The sequence below is a fragment of the Triplophysa dalaica genome, chromosome 7 (assembly GCF_015846415.1).
Source record: "Triplophysa dalaica isolate WHDGS20190420 chromosome 7, ASM1584641v1, whole genome shotgun sequence".
In the NCBI taxonomy this organism is placed as follows: domain Eukaryota; kingdom Metazoa; phylum Chordata; class Actinopteri; order Cypriniformes; family Nemacheilidae; genus Triplophysa; species Triplophysa dalaica.
This window is the reverse complement of record NC_079548.1, coordinates 3,409,777-3,426,565: the sequence shown is the minus strand read 5'-3', so window position 1 is coordinate 3,426,565 and position 16,789 is coordinate 3,409,777. Positions and strand designations below refer to the sequence as shown.

Below are 16,789 nucleotides of genomic sequence, written 5' to 3'. Positions count from 1 at the left end.
CCTCAGAGACGATGGTGTGGTCGTGTTGGTCAGTGGGTTGAGGTTGGCATGTCAGTCTGACTGGGCGAAATGTTTTGATGGTCCCAGTAGAGTAACCTGATGTTCAGTGGAAATATCTCATGTCTTTACAGAAATACCTGTTTAATGTTGATGTGTGGTCTGCTTGATAAGCATCAGATACGTGTGTGTGTGGACTGAGCAGGATTTGCTAAAATTATATTTATTATATTATATATGTTATACATTCATTTATATTTAATTATATTGCATCTGTTTTGTAGTATGATGAGTTTTTGGTGTGGGCATGGTCCATGTCTTAAAACATTAAGTAAAGGATAATGCACATCCATCCAGCCAGTTCAGATGTTGTTGCTAAATAAACTCTCGCTCTCTCTATTTGGTTTTTTATTTAAAGTAGTTTTTTGGCACGATTGTGTATTTTATACGGAAGCATTTTACATAAATTATGCAGATATGTAAAATGCAAAACAGGTCCAGTAATCTCTCTCTGAGTCTCAATTAAATTAGTAAATTACTAAAATTACAATATCGTCGAAGTAATTGATGTAAAATATGCAGATAAAATGCAAAATGATGCAGTAATCTCTGTGTATTCATTTCCCATTTCTGTGCTTTATTGGCGTTTAATACATTAATTTATGTATTTGTGTACTTACAATATGCAAAAGCATTATTTGTACAAATGTAAATAAAAAGTAAAACAAGAGTTATGAAAAGCACAAAACGCAACAAACAGAAAGGTGAAATTAACAAAAAATTGCCAGGTGATGGAAAAAATGCTAAATAAAACTGAACAAAATGATTCACAATATAACAAAGTTAAAATGTAAGATTTCTATTCATTATCATTATTATAAAAAATTTATTGTAATTACCAAATAGAGAAAATCAGTTGAAACAACTTGAAATAACTGGACAACAAGCAAATTTGTCCTTTTTCAAAATCCCACTCGTGTCCCCCTCACTTTTTAATTTTGGAGACATAGTAACGAGCAGGACACAGAGAATCTACCTGTGTCCATACACACGTCACGTGCACACTCTAAAAATAGATCACTGAAACGTTGTTTTCAATCATGTGTTTTTTACATGGTCATTATTTCAGTATGGCTATGTTAAGCTGTTTCCTTATAATGGACTTCACGCGTAACACGTGATTTATTACTTTTTTCGATTAATATGAACTCGTACTTTTGTGTTAATGACAAGGCTTTTCAGAAACGTTAAACCGTGTTGGAAAGTCATCCGGCTCGTCTCCTTCCAAACGCAGATTCCATGTTTTCCGCCGTTTCTCAGTCAATATTCGCATTTTGCCCATTCATGAAAATCAACTTTTGCTACACAATAAACACCTTCGGGTTTAATCAATTTAAACAATCAAAAACAATGCAAAACATTGATATTTGTGATAGGATTCAAATAAAAACATTTCCCCCGTGTTGTGCCCCCCCACTTCTCAAACCAAAGTAACACCCTTGCATTCAACTATGGATTTAAGTCCACTCAACCCAATAAAGTTTTCTTTCGTTCTTTTTATTACATTACAAACAAGCTCTAACATAAGTCTATCGAAGACAGAACTAAACATTGGTTCAATAACGTTTCAAGCAGTTTGTGTTGAATCCACTTTTAAAGGTAAGAGTACAGGATCATGCACTTAGACCTCAACACCAAACAAACATCAATAATGGTGACAATCATGAAACATCCTTCATTAAAAACAACTCTAAACACAACAGGCAACTACGCAACAGCTGAATGAATAACGTTAGCAAACACTCATGCAGAAATCCATTTTTTTAATTTGACCAAACTAATTGCATGTTGGGAACTTTTCTGTTTGCTTACGTAATTTTGTAAGTTTTGGACAAAATCTTGAGTACCAAAGTCCAGTCAACAAAATAATCTTTGTTAGCTACACACATACTGTTCAGCACACCTTCTCCAAAAGGGAGACTTTTTTCAAGTATCGTAATTTTGTTAAACGAACAAATTCAAGTTAGTTGGTGGGTTATGTTAATATTATTACTTTTTATGTAATCAATCTCCTGCTTTGCCCAAGGAAACGTGTGTTCTCAAACCTGTATCTAACTCTTTCTATAGTGAAGCACAAAAGAAGATATTTTGAGAAATGTCTCGGTGGTTTTGTGTTTGTACAATGGAAGTCAATGGAGTTCGGTGTTGTTTGGTTACCAACATTCTTCAAAATATCTTCTTTTTTGTCCTGCAGAAGAAAGAAACTCACACAGGTCTACATGACAGCTTATCAGGGTTTGGAGGAGATCTTCCCATCCTCTCAAGACTGGAAGGTAAAAGTGTGCGTTACCGTTAAACGTGTGTATGTGTGTGACGGGCGTTCCTCACACCTCAGCGGCTTCTGCCCCTCAGAGACCCACCATCATCTCTCTCTCATCTCAAATAACATCAGCGTTCTGCTGTCACGGTTTGGGTGGTCTGCTCCGATTTCGCGTCTGCCGGCTGGACGGTTCTGCCCGTGAAGCGCGCAGGTATTTCGGGTAACTCTCGATTTGTTGGTTGATTTTGAGGCCTTGCTCGGCGAGCGGGGCGCTGGTGGGCTTCGGCGTGATATTTTAAGCAGAAGTTTCTCTTCAGAATTAGGTCGACCTCTCACCGCAAGCATTTTTATAGTCCCCTGCCTGGATCAGAGAGACGGCTCTCTTCAGAATAAGGTCTGATGGGTTTCCCTGGTACCAACGCCTCTGTCACTCAAAGCTGGCAGCGTGAGCTCTTAAACAGATGTGTGATTTCTGGAATACACACGCCGAATTGTACAGAAGGATTATGGCTGGAAGATTTAATCTCTCATAAAGTCTGTTGTCTGAACCTTATAAATCAAAGGCTGCAGTGTTTGGAAGATGAAGGACGCAGCTGATTTTTTTAAAAAAAGAGACAGTGTTTTATTAGCGTACGACTGAAAGTGACTTTTATGCAACGTTTAGATTTGAGAATAATATTTGACACAAAGACTCTTGATGTGTAACAGATTTGTGGACATTACAATCACTGAAAAATACAGAAATGTCAATGTAAATGCTGACATGAACAGTTTAGTTTTGATCACGTTAAAATCATTTTTTAGATATTTTTTTCAGAAAGTATAAAATTATACACTCATTTGAAACAAGCGATTACTTTGTAGTTTTTTGCTAGAGTTTAATTAAAACTGAATATTTGGTTATCATTTACTCAAGATTCAAGTTTGGAACAAGAAGAATTATTGTCCTATAATAAATAATTGTTTACGATTTCTGAACCTTTTTTTCTGGATGAATATTATTATTTTTTATATTGAATCTGTGTTGTATTTTGCCTACAACCGTGTTCATGTGTAGAGTTTGTTTGTTTGTTTTTCTTGTTGATCTTTGTTTCAATTTTTACCACTGTGATACAAACTATGAATCATTTATTATCACTGGCTTTACTGTCCCATTATTGCAAACACTTTGGTGTGGGTGCGATCTTTCGCTCTCTCTCTTAGTCACACACACCCACACCACGTGGCTCAAGCCTCCGGGGCCGTTCGCTCTAACAAACGCTTGAATCAAGATGCGCAAGGAAGTAGTCTTACCATCACCTCATTTTAAAGATGATAACATGACAATTTTAATTTGATTAACTTTTGAAATTTGACTCCCATGGCATCATGGGATAGAGAAGTGACCATCCGATGCACTCCCACAAATCTCGGCGAAGCAGTAGATCATCTTGGTATTTCTCACCAACTGTTTGGTGCATACTGAGGTTTCGTGACATACTATTTATGACTATTCATCGCCTGCTATGTTGTATAAAAGTGATTTTGGATGCAGGGTTTGTCTGGTGTTGTAGGTACCACAACTGCACCATTATGAGAGCATCGTTGACCGTAGTTCAGATGTAACCATCTGTTGTGACATATTCATTCAAAATACAAAATTTCTGCAACCAAGTGGATCTCATAAATATTTTAGGATAGTACGTGTTTTGCCAGTATACAGTAAAACCAGTAAGGCGTTAACCTCTTGGTTTTAAAACAATGTTTGGACAAATATTGATATTTTTTAAGTAAGTTGAAACCCAACTGTTGGGTTGGTCCATATCTTACCCAACCATGGGTTGAAATAACTAAGCATTTGTAGAGTGCTGCATCACATGGATTTTAAAGCGGGGTTTATTTTCTTTACTTTTTTGGCCAGTATGGATTTGTGAGGGTTGTGATAGTGTATTTGAACCCATTGTTAAATAAAAGTCATTTTCTGGGTTAATTTAAGGTGGGATTGTACCCTTTCTACCCAACGCTGGGTTGAAAATAACCCAGCATTTCTACATCGCAAACACCAATAAGATCTGAATTATCCTCCCATATTGTCATGAGATCGTGTTGACTTCAACCGGTGTTGAGTGCAAAGCACTACAGATCTCACGTCTGTGTCTATGCCAAGCTCTGTAAAACACCAGATTCAATCTGGTTTCATTGTTTCAGCGATGACTGTTGCTCGGAAGAGTCTGGCGGAGGCCGCGCTTGAATCTGAGCCATTTGTCTTTTTGTCTCATCTCTGTTCAGAATGAGCAGGTCAAGCGCGGGGTCGTCCCGTGGCACCAAGCATCTCAGCGCGCTGGCTGGATATTTCAGAGACGTCAGTCCTGAGGGAGTTCAGGTTGCACTGCATACCGGGGCTGACAGGAGAGGAGAGGGAGGGCCAGAGGAGATCTCCACGGGGATCAATCACGCGGCGTTTCTCAGGTTCTCTTCTCCGAGCGCAGGGGTGACGCCGGGACCTGGGTGTCCTGTCTGACGGGACATCGGGGCTTGTGCGTCCTCCGGTTTAAGAGTCTGAACACCTGTAAGTCCAGTGAAAATGGTGATCATCTTCGGTCTGAGATTTCAACGGCGTATGTGTTCTCCTGTGGTTTGCATTATGCACTTTCGGTCACGAAGCTCTCATTCCCCGAGCACAGCAGCGACGGCCATCAAGCGTCAACGGCACACTCGGAGAGAGAGAGCGAGAGAGGCATTTTTTCTGAGTTGTCATGTGGAGGTATTGGGCCCCATGCGGCTGTGTGTGTCAGACAGCGACACAGAGGCTCGCCGGGATCTCCCGCAGGACTTCACGGCCGCGCGTGTGTGTGTATTTTAAGGGGGGGGGCAGAAACCCGAGAGGGACGTTCCTCTCCCGCCCAACCTCTGACGGCAAGATGAACCACTCCTACGGCCAGCCCGGCACCAGCGGTCCTCAGGGAATCACGCACCCGTTCCCCTCTCAGCCTCTCTGTGTTTGCTCTTCTCTCTCTCTCTCTCTCTCTCTCTGTCTTTTCTTCTCCATCATTCACTTCTGTCTCTCTTCTCCCTTTCTTTTCGACCCACGGCCTCTTAATGTCTCGCTCCCAGAGGAAAATGCCTCGCCATGTGTCCTGATACTGGAGTTTGCACTTTTGTGGAATTTGGGTATAAAAAAACCCAGCTGAAATGGGTTCTTTTGACTTCAATGTTCAACATCACGTTTAAAGGCACAGTTCACCCCAAAATGAAATTCAGTCATCGTTTAATCCCTCTCGTGTGGTTTTAATACCCTTTAGGGTTAGGTTAAATATCACGTCCCTTTAAATATCAACATTGTATCAGACATTGTATCCGTTTTTGTGAGCGCAGTTGAGTTTCAGAAACTAAAGTGAATATACAAGATTGAGAACCTCAGCTTCAGTCTTAGTTCTCTGATAGTTTATGTTCCTCCTCAGCATGATGAGGCATCTCTTGAGTTATGTCCCCTGGTACCCCTGTACTCCTGTGGACCACCACGCACACACACACCAGAACCACGGATGCCTGACAGGGTTCGAGTGGACGAGGAGCTCACAGTAAACTGTGCTGCTCTGCTTCTCTTTATATGGTAATGTGTGTCTACAGACAGAGAGAGAGAGAGAGAGAGAGAGAGAGAGAGAGAGAGTGAAAAAGAGATCCTCTGTTTTCTAGGAACTTGACCCTTATCAAACATACGCTACTGTGTTATTGTGGTCTTGCTCAATTACCAGACCCCAAACACACACACACACACACACACACTGCAGCTCAGACGCCACGGCAGAGACGGAAAAGCTTAAAGCATCATTTACTGTTTTATATTTGGCACAAAACACATTCTGTGCAACTCAACTACATAAGAGGGCTATTAGAGCTGTTTGTTTTTATTTTTTTCAATGGATCTTTTACATTTGTTTTCACTGAATATTCGTTTTTCAGTTAATATCAGTATTTTTGCTTGTAGTTTAATAAGGACTTTAGGCATAAGTAAAGTTGGCAGATGTCATCGCAACATGTTAAATCTTTTCTTTATTTAGTTAGATAGCTTTATTTTAACTACTGTTGCATTCTCGGTGTATTAAATACAATTTATTTTACTTTAGTCTTAAGTTTATTTTGTTGGTGTTTGGTGTTAAGTTGAGTTTTTAGTTGTTTAGCGGTTCATTTGACTTTAATAGTTTAATGTACTGTTGGGTTCTCAGAATCTCAGCGGGGGCGCTGTAACCGTCCGATAGTGTAAACTGACTTTTACTGTGCTCATTTTTCTCTTTCGGGTCAAATGCTGTCATAGCGGAGCAGCACAGAAGAATCTAAATGTCGTCACAAAAAAATGTGAACTAATGTCATTTTCCCCACGTTTACATCTTGATATTTTCAACAGGTTAGTGTAAACATAATTATGTTTATATAAAAGCTAATTGATATGATATCTGTGTGTTAGCTTGGCAAACTCTACATGCTTAATGTTGGAACGTTTGGGTTGAATTGAAGAGACAGGACCTCTTTCTGTCCTGCTCTAAATATCACAGAGAGAGAGATTTGGTCTCATTTAGTCTCATTATAGGTTGGATTGCAGCATCTGTCGTGTCTGTGGTGAGGGTGGATCTGTGAGCGAGCGAGAGAGAGAGAGAGAGAGAGAGAGAGAGAGAGAGAGGCAGGTAGGTGGGTTTGTAGTGACTGGGTGGCAGGGTGAACACTCGGGGCCTCCCTGGCTGGCGCCTGAAATTTTACCTTCCTATTCATCAGACTGGTGTATTAATAATAAGAGCACATCTGGAGTCACTTACTGTCTGCACTTAACCCTTTACACTACTGCTCTCTCTCTCTCTCTTATATTCTCTCCTTGTGTCTACTCTTCTTTATTCTTTACTCTTCTTATGTCTTTATTTTTTCATGTCTCTACTTGTGTCACTTTCTCTTGTCTTATCTTTGTCTTTATTTCTTATTTCTTCCCTGGTCTCTCGTTGTCTTATGTCTTCTATTTGGGCTTCATTAGATCAGTTATTTGCACTTGTGCTTTTTGTTGTCTTTATGTTGTCCAATTGCTTCCAGTGTTTAGCCCATCATCTGTAAGTCACTTTGGATAAAAGCGTCTGCTAAATGAATAAATGTAAATGTTCTATTTCAGTCACTTCTGGTCTCATCTCGTCTCTTCTTCAGTCTTCTCTATTATTCTCTTCTGTTCTTTTATCATCTCTCCTCTGCTTATGTTTTCTTGTCTCACCTTATTGCTTTGTCATCTACTTTCTTTTCTCCAAGTGTCTTATCTTCTTTTTTCTTTACTCTTCTTGTGTCTTTTTTGTCTCTTTTTACCTCTTCTCTTCTCTCTTCTCTCTTCTCTCTTCTCTCTTCTCTCTTCTCTTCTCTTCTCTTCTCTTCTCTTGGTTTCTCTTGGTTTCTCTTCTCTTTTTACATCTTCTCTTTTCACCTCTTCTCTTCTCTTGGTTTCTCTTCTCTTTTCACCTCTTCTCGTCTTTTCTCTTCTCTTCTCTTGGTTTCTCTTCTCTTTTCACCTCTTCTCGTCTTTTCTCTTCTCTTCTCTTGGTTTCTCTTCTCTTTTCACCTCTCTTCTCTTCTCTTCTCTTCTCTTCTCTTCTCTTCTCTTCTCTTCTCTTCTCTTCTCTTCTCTTCTCTTCTCTTCTCTTCTCTTCTCTTCTCTTCTCTTCTCTTCCCTTCCCTTCCCTTCCCTTCCCTTCCCTTCCCTTCTCTTCTCTTGGTTGCTCTTCTCTTCTCTTGGTTGCTCTTCTCTTTTCACCTCTTCTCTTTTCAACTCTTTACACTTCTCTTCTCTTCTCTTCTCTTCTCTTCTCTTCTCTTCCCTTCCCTTCCCTTCCCTTCCCTTCCCTTCTCTTCTCTTGGTTGCTCTTCTCTTTTCACCTCTTCTCTTTTCAACTCTTTTCACCTTCTTCTCTCTTCTCTTCTCTTTTCAACTCTTCTCATCTCCTCCTCATTTGATCTCATCTCTTGTTTTCTTTCTTTTTGGTTCTTCTCTTGGTGTCTCCTCTTTTTCAGTCTCTTCTATTCTCAGCTCTTCTTCTATTCTTGTCTTATCTCTTCTCGGCTCATCACTTGTCCAGTCTCCTCTTTTATTCTACTCTCTAATCCTCTCCTCATCTCTCCTCTTTTCCTCACGTTATAATCTTTTGTCTTCTCACACCCCTCCTTTCCTTTCCCTTTATACTCTGCTGTGTCTATCTTAAAGGGATCAATTGTTTGAAAAACCAACAGAAGCAGAAGTAATGTCCGTCTTTCTTAAAGGTTGTGTTTGTAACAAAGACCGCTGTCTGCCTTCCAGACGGGGAACCCAAAGTCAGCGCTGGGATGTTTGCCGGCCAAACATTGGCTCAGCGTTGACTCGACACGGTCAGGTTGGTCTGGCCATGTACCTGCGGCTTGTGACTCGTGGTGCGGGGCAGGTGACAGAAATCTGTATCGTACCAAAGTGACAGCCACTCAAAACAGCATGGCAACCGCAACCTCATTACGGCATGAGTCTCGCACAGCCCCGGCGTTGTTGCTGAGACACAAGTGAGTCTGAGACGCACAAAACACACACGCACACATGCACAGACAGTGGTCATCACTCATTTACACAGCAGTCAACACTAATGATGTCATCAACAGGCGCCCGGCCAGACTCACACAAACTATAGAGTAGAAGTAAGTCATATAAAGAGCCTTATTTAGCTCTACCGAAAGAGAGAGAGAGAGAGACGCTTCTGTTTTTCCTAAGCTATGGATAGACTTTACCTCCCACTGAGAAACACACACATAAATAAATACATTTATTACATTTATATCATACGTCTGTAAAATACATGCATAAAATGTGTGTATTAGAAAAGAGCGCGTCAGCCTTGTCAAAACACGCTCGACAAACAACTCGTTATGGTGCTAATTATTTTCTAAGGAAAACAAGCGTGGAGAAATTACGGCGTGTGTTTTTCTAAGCCTGCGCTACTGGGGAATTTCTCTGCGAAAATAAATACGACTAATTGAATAAACGAAGGCCGGTGTAAAATGTCTGAGGAAAATAGCGGTGGCCTGTGGATTCTGCTGCGTTTGCGCATGAAAGGCCGTAGATTAATCGGCGTTTAATCCAGACGGACTTCATTATAAACCCTGGAATGAAATCAGCGCCGACAGACTGCGTCGCTTCCAGCCTCAGTGAGCTGTCTACATAGGCAGCTTCCTTCTTAGGCAGCATCTACAATTGGACTTTTTGAAACGCTGTTAAAGAAAATGCATTGCGCTGCTTTCACGTAAGAACTATTAAACGTGAAACACATTTTATGCATCACTGTGATTGTCTTCGGTTTGTTTTACGCGCGTTCTCACATCAGCCAGGGTGAGACGATCGTCCATCCATCAAATCCTTGTTATGTTACTGGCAACCCAAGTCGAGTCTTTGGTTTTCGTTTCAGCGAGACTCACGATGATTGAACGTTACAAGAAATAAAAAAAACATCACAGGCGGTCATTTACACATTCTCACCAATTTCTGTTTGAGGTCTGTCACGTTCTCTAAATCAAAACATCACGGGGCTGACGGAGCTCAAACAGAATACGGATGTCAAGTTCGTGTGAAGCTGGTGATACGCCCACCTAATCTAAAACACTGAAGGTAGAACAGAAACTGTCCAAACATTGGTGTTCTTCAGCCTGCAGGTCTCGAGACCTCCGAGGCCCTGCGGCTCTGAGCTGACGGGGGGACGCTTGTTTTTCTCCATCTATCTCGCTACGCGCACCTCTCGCTTCATTAAACACGCACTGGGCATCGACACATGCGCCCGCCATCCATCAAACTACATTCTGTTTATTTTCAGAGCTAAGAAAGAGCTATTTAATAGCGAGCAGGTTGCATCGGGGGGCGGACAGTACGCCGGCTGTGTGTGGACGTGAACGGCAGGCGTGTGCATGTGTGTGATTCACCTGTCAGAGCCGTCCCAGCACACCTGAACTGAAAGGCACATTGATGCGGCCTCGGACAGAAATAACGGCTGATGTCATGTGTTTTGGGACGGAGAAACCGCACGAGTCAGACGGCCTCAAAAACATTCAGCCATTATTGAAACACCACAGATATCAGTCTGATATCAGCACTACCAGAGACAGATATTGAGATGACTCTTTTATTCTGTCTAATGATGGCTCGTGAAACACAGCAATGGATACTTACACAACAATGCATGTCTACACACATTTAAAGTGTTTTTTTTTCATGAGCTAGTTTAGTTGGTTTGAATGAGAGTTTATGGAGAGAAGATGAGTCTGAATCCTTCATGAGAACACAGGACCTCTTAAACACCTGCAAAAAAATTTCTTGCTTGTAGATGGTGCAAAACAAATTGACTTGTGTCTGTATTGTGTATATCTCTATGTGTGTTGTTTGGTGTTGGCTCGGCCTTTACTGATCAAATATTCTTGTGACGTGTGTGTGAGTGTATGTGTGTGTGTGCGTGTATGTATATGTGTGCGGGAATGTGCGTGGGTAAGTGTGAGTGTATGTGTGTGTTTGCGCGTTTGTGTTTGTGTGCATATATCAGCATGTGTGTGTGCAGGTGTGTGTATGCGTGTGTTTGCACGTGTGTGTGTTTGTGTGTATACAGTATGTGTGAGTGCATGTGTGTGTGTTTATATTGCGTGTGCGTATGTGTGTTTTTGTGCGTGTGTGTGTTTGTGAGTATGTTTGTGTGTTTATTTATGTGTTTGTGCGTATGTTTTTGTTTATGCGTATGTGTTTGTTTATGCGTATGTGTGTGTTCATGCGTATGTGTGTGTTAGTTGGTGTATTTATGTGTTTGTGCGAGTGTATGTGAGTGTTTGTGCATATGTGTGTGTTTGTGCCTATGTGTGTGGGTGTATGTGTGTGTACGTGTGTATCTGTGTATGTGAGTGGGTGAAAGTGTGTGTTTGTGCGTATGTGTGTGTTTGTTTGTGCGTATATGTGTGGGTGTATGTGAGTGTTTGTGCGTATGTGTGAGGGTGCGTGCGTGTGTTTGTGTGAATGTGTTTGTGTGTCTGTGCCTATATGTGTGTGCACGTATGGGCATGTGTGTGATGGTGCGTGTGTGTGTGTCTGTGTGTGTTGGAGTAAAAGGTGTGTTTTAAAAGGTACTGAACAAACCATGAAATTACACACCTCAGGCGTGCCAGCGCACACACTTACAGTCTCTATTAACTCTATTAAGTGAGAGTTGTAAACTGTAATTGAGGAGAGAAAGTAGATCAAGTGTGAGAAGTGTGTGTCTAAAGACATCCTAATGGATTCATTCTTTGACAAACTGTGTTTGATGAAACTGATGTGTGTGGCTTCAGGCAGAGATGATTGTGGGAGAAGTTTGTAACATAATGAGATGATAGAAGAACACTCTTGTACTCTTATAATGGCTTGTGAAACACAGTAATGGCTCTTTAAACACAACAATGCTTCATCAGCATGTCTGCACAAGTTTAAAGTGTGATTTTCTTAATGGGTTTGTTTTGACACAGTATTGTTTAAAATTCATGTTTATAGAGAGAGCAGGTCAGTGTGAAACCTTCTGTCTGAAACCTTCGGTTGTTTATTTGTTGTACTTGAGACATTGTGTTTTAAAGGGAGAGTTCATCCAAAAAGGAAAATTCTGTCATCATTTACTCACGCTCATGTCATTTCATACCTGTATAAATGACTTTGTTCTTATGAGCACAAAGAAAGATATTTAGAAGAATGTTAGTTATTTTCAGCTCTGGGACATCATTGACTTCCATAAAACACAAAACATTGTATTCTACTATGGTAACTGATAATGTCCCTGAACTGAAAATTTGCAAACATTCTTCCAAATATCTTTCACTGTGTTCATTGGAACAAATACATTTATGCACGTTCTAAACCATGAAATGATGACAGATATTTTCATTTTTGATAATTTTAAGTTAATTCACCTTAATATTTATCCTTCTCAATGGTACTTTTTTGTCATACATAAATTAAATAAGTCAAAACAAAGTGAGCAAATCACATGGTAGGCATTTCAGTACTAGCATTAGCACTGTTAAAGCTCAATGAAGGAGGCCAGAGACATAATTTGCTCTCAAACCTCTCACAGCCTCAGCACATGTACCGTTCTTCAAAACAATGGCAACCCTCAAAAAAACAATACAACAAACTCTTTTAGACCTCCAAGATAAATGAACATTAAGCACAAACAAGTCTTTTTTCTTTACTGAAAAGCACTTAAAATAACACTAAATGTACTGCCTAAATGCAGTCTTACGCAAAGCATGCTGGGACCTGAAAATCCCTCTCAACCAGTAATGTTGAATTAACTTGTTAATATTAAGTAAACTCAACAATAGGTGCAATATTATAGTGTTTTTGTTCTACTCAACAATGTTAAATTGACCAGTCAAACACTTGTTAAGTAAAGCTCACAGATCTTTGGTTACTTGCATTCTTTATGTGTTGTGAACATCGATGGGTTGAGTAAAACCAACAGCAGCGACAGTTCATTTTTTGAGTGTACTGTTTCTTTAATGAAAATGTTTATAAAAAAAGAGACGTGAACTTAAAGCCACAACATTTTATGAGATCGAATTACTTTATTCTTTGTATTTCAGTGTTCTTTCAGCAGATCGTGGTGTCTGTGACGTGGTCTTGGATATTTTATTAAATGAGAAAACCATACGGAAGCGCTCTCTGAATCTTTGAGAGCCTGTAAATGTTGATTCTTAAAACAGCAGAAATGACCAAACCAGTAGCAGAGCACTCTCATCTCATTACAGACGTCTGTCCTTCCACCTTCAACAGATAGTTTTGCCATTTACTGTGAGTCTGGCGGCAGTAAAATTGAATAAGGTAAGTGAATGTTTTATCGTTCTTTCATGGCTCAGGAGACTTAATGGAGTTCTTGTTTATGCCTCACTGAGGTATCAGGTTTGTTTGAGACGTTTCTCCTAAAATGAAATATAGACACAAAGAGTCGAGTGTGAGTGCAAAACTATATGTTTGTGAATAGTATGACTCAGATTATTTGATGGGATTTATTGCAGATTTTGGTGGCAAATCTGAGCACCTCTAGAGGAGACACAGTTCTCTCTGAGAAGCATTTGGGTCTCTATTTAATTATCTGTATGGCATTTATGGGATCCTTTTTCATAAGGTGTTCTACATTTTGGAGATGTCTTCTATATGCTACAACGATGCCCAGTCTGACCAAAAATACACCTGTCACTTGTACCCCAGGTTTTTCACGGTCTCTTCTCGCAGGAGTAAATGAGTTGAAGTGTGAATTAGCTCATTCAGACAGAAACAGAGATGTATTTATCTCTCCGCCTGCTTTATGGCCAATGGAACGGCTGGTCACTTCTTCCACTAAACGCTTCTCAGAGTGAATGCTTTCCACTGCGCCGCTGGGGATGTTCATTTTGGATTCATTTCAACTGTGTTGTGTTGCCTAATTCCCTTTGGCTTCTGTGCACACTTATGATTCCTGATCTCACAGTTAGGTAGAAGGTAACATTTACGTTACACTTATTTGATCAAACATGATTTACAGCACAACTGCCATCACAGTTGTATCTATCTATCTATGGAGAGAGAAGGAGAGAGAGAGAGAGAGAGAGAAAGAAAGAGAGAAAGAGAAAGAAAGAGAGAGAGATTTGCGCATCATCGTGGAACACACATGGCCAACAGAGGGCGAAGCGCATCCAAAGCGCTCAACGCCTCCAGCCACGCCCCTCTCTCTCTTTCTTTCTGTGTGTGCGCCGTGAAAGGAGGCGTCGGGGAATCTCCTGCACACAAACCCACATTCAAAAAAAAGAGGTGATGTATTACATCACAGGGCCACGCGTTTATATATCGGAGGCGCGCGCGTGAGAGAGGCATTCCAAGAGTTTTGGATCCAGACGCGTCGCGTGCGGGACTTTAACGCGTAATGCTGCGTTCGGGACACGGAGCGATTCTGATGCATTTCACATCCTTGATGAAAAACACCAGACCGTGGCAAGACGTGGAGATCCGAAGCTCAGATATCACGAGGGATTGATGTGTTTTCTGCATGCGTGCGCATCTTCAGATTTACGGATGGATAGATCCGCTGTCTAACAGCTGAAACTCTCGTGCACATCGGATGCGCATTGGATTAAAGCTCGTGTGTGCGTAAACGCTTTGGAGACTTTCCTTGACATTTGGAGCCATCGCAGTTCTTTGACACTTTCACCATGGATCATCCGCAGTGTTTGGTGGCCGTTTACCTGCTGCTGCTTTCTCTCGTCCAGTGCCAACACTATTATCTCCTCCGACCCATCCCCAGCGACACATTGCCCCTGCTGGAGCTGAAAGAGGACCCCGACCCCATCTACGATCCCCGGGAGAGAGATCTGAACGAAACCGAGTTGAGGAGCGTCCTCGGAGACTTTGACAGCCGCTTCCTCTCCATCACGCCACCCCAGGACCGCTACTCGGGCAACGAGGATCTGGACGAGCTGGACCTCCAGCAGAACCCCACCGGACTGATGCCCAAAGACATCAGGAGTCTGGACTTTGACGTGCAGTGGGGCAAAAAGCGCAAAGCGAGTAAGAAGCTGAAGCGCAGGCTGCAGATGTGGCTGTGGTCGTATTCTTTCTGCCCGGTGCTTTACGCGTGGAACGACCTCGGCTCCCGGTTCTGGCCGCGGTTCGTCCGGGCGGGGAGCTGCTACAGTAAGAGGTCGTGTTCGGTTCCCGCGGGCATGGTGTGCAAACCTGCCAAATCCACGCACATTACGCTCTTGCGCTGGAGATGCGTGCAGAGGAGAGGGGCACTTAAATGCGCGTGGATACCCGTGCAGTACCCCATCATAACCGAATGCAAATGTTCCTGTGCCAACTGAACACATTAAAACTGGGATGCAATCCACATAATCCTGGACAGAAGATATATATATAAACTGATGCATGTACTTGACTGAAATCTCTGATGCAAAGTACTGGACAAAGTTTTGCAAAGAAACACTGTTCATATTTCTGGACTTAAGTTATAGATGTTATATTTGATATAACGCTTTATATTAACTTTCTTTAACAAACATAATGCTTAACAGAGCAGTTGCTCATCCATCCAAATGTGAATCTGTATTGTCGTATTTATCCAGTGCAAATATATATATACTATATATATAATTTCCAAGCCATTCCGACTCTGTGTACATTATCTGATGATTTGTTAAGCATTATGTAACGTAAAAATGTCTGTAAATACAACGGAATGAAGTGATTATAAAGTGTTGCCTTACATATTTTATGCACTCTCATGTGTAGGAATGTATTGTATGTATATGTCGTGCCAACATGTCATGAACTAGCTACTTGTAAAAAGCCAGTATTATGAGTCCTATCCAGAGTCTACTGTATTTGTGGAAAATATTGGAAACGTTTGTATTTATATTGCAGAGAACGGCCCGCGGAGGCTCTTCAGATGTTTTATATAGTTTTCCAGTCTTTGGGAAACGTCGATGTGACGACCTCAAAATTTATTATGGATTTTTAATGTCTCGCAGCTGTGACAGCTGCTGTACGACGACGATTTATCCTGTAAATTAAGATGAACTGTTATTTATTCTTTATATTCAGATAATAAAACATCCACGAAAACCCACAACAAACGCCACGGCGAGCTTTTGTTTCTTTTCATGACCCCTGTGAACAAACTTCAAAGAGATTCGGTTAATTTACCATGAAATATTCTCACCTGGCTTAAGGGCGCCGTAACCAGGCAACTGCCGGTGATGGTTTCTGGGCCCCGTGTTGAGATTTGGTAACACTTTCATGATCAACATTACAACCGTTAAAAAACATTATCACTTCATATAAAGCCTACATCATTTTTTATAATTCACATTTATGCATCTGGCAGACTCTTTTATCGAAAGCGACTTACATTGTATTACCCTATACATTTTTTTTTTTTAAGTATGTGTAATCCCCTGGGTTCAAACCGTCAACCTTGGGTTGTCAAATCAATGCTCTTACCACTGAGCTACTGGAAAGCTCAAAAGAGAGCATATAAATATTTCGTCAACATAATCGAATGATCCACACGTTTATATATTGAAGTTGGCCCAAACTACTGATTTGTCCGCTTTGTAAATCTGTACGTGACTCTTTCTTCAGTGAAACACAGAAGGAGATATTTTGAGAAATGTCTCATCTTAAAGTCAAAGAGGTCAAGTGTTGCTTCTTCAAAACATTTTCTTTCATGTTCAGCAGGGAACGAAATGCCAATAATAATCTTTTGAACAGGTTTGATGAAGTCAAACAATTCTCAGCATTGACAGCTCCTGAAAGCCTTTCTCTGACGCCCGATCCAAAGCAAGCATCTAAACTTTCTCCCCTCGAGTGTTAACAGATCTGCCGGTTGTTTCTAATGAGCACATTAGTTCACAGTCTGTAAAATCAAAGCTTATCTGATAAGCACGCTTGGAGAAATGGCAGCGGAAAAAGGGCTC

The 16,789-nt window shown here is 41.1% G+C and overlaps 1 protein-coding gene across 1 annotated transcript; it reads left to right on the top strand.

Annotated features, from left to right (window-relative positions):
- The first annotated feature begins 13,859 nt into the window (after window positions 1–13,859).
- Window positions 13,860–15,848, top strand: nog1 (noggin 1). The gene has a single exon (XM_056753459.1). It carries the CDS (start codon window positions 14,525–14,527, stop codon window positions 15,173–15,175), a length of 651 nt encoding a protein of 216 aa, XP_056609437.1. The 5' UTR covers window positions 13,860–14,524; the 3' UTR covers window positions 15,176–15,848.
- The last annotated feature ends 941 nt before the right edge of the window (window positions 15,849–16,789 follow it).

Coding starts and splice junctions, on each gene's coding strand:
- nog1 (XM_056753459.1), top strand. CDS start 14,525: ATGGATCATCCGCAGTGTTTGGTGGCCGTTTACCTGCTGCTGCTTTCT.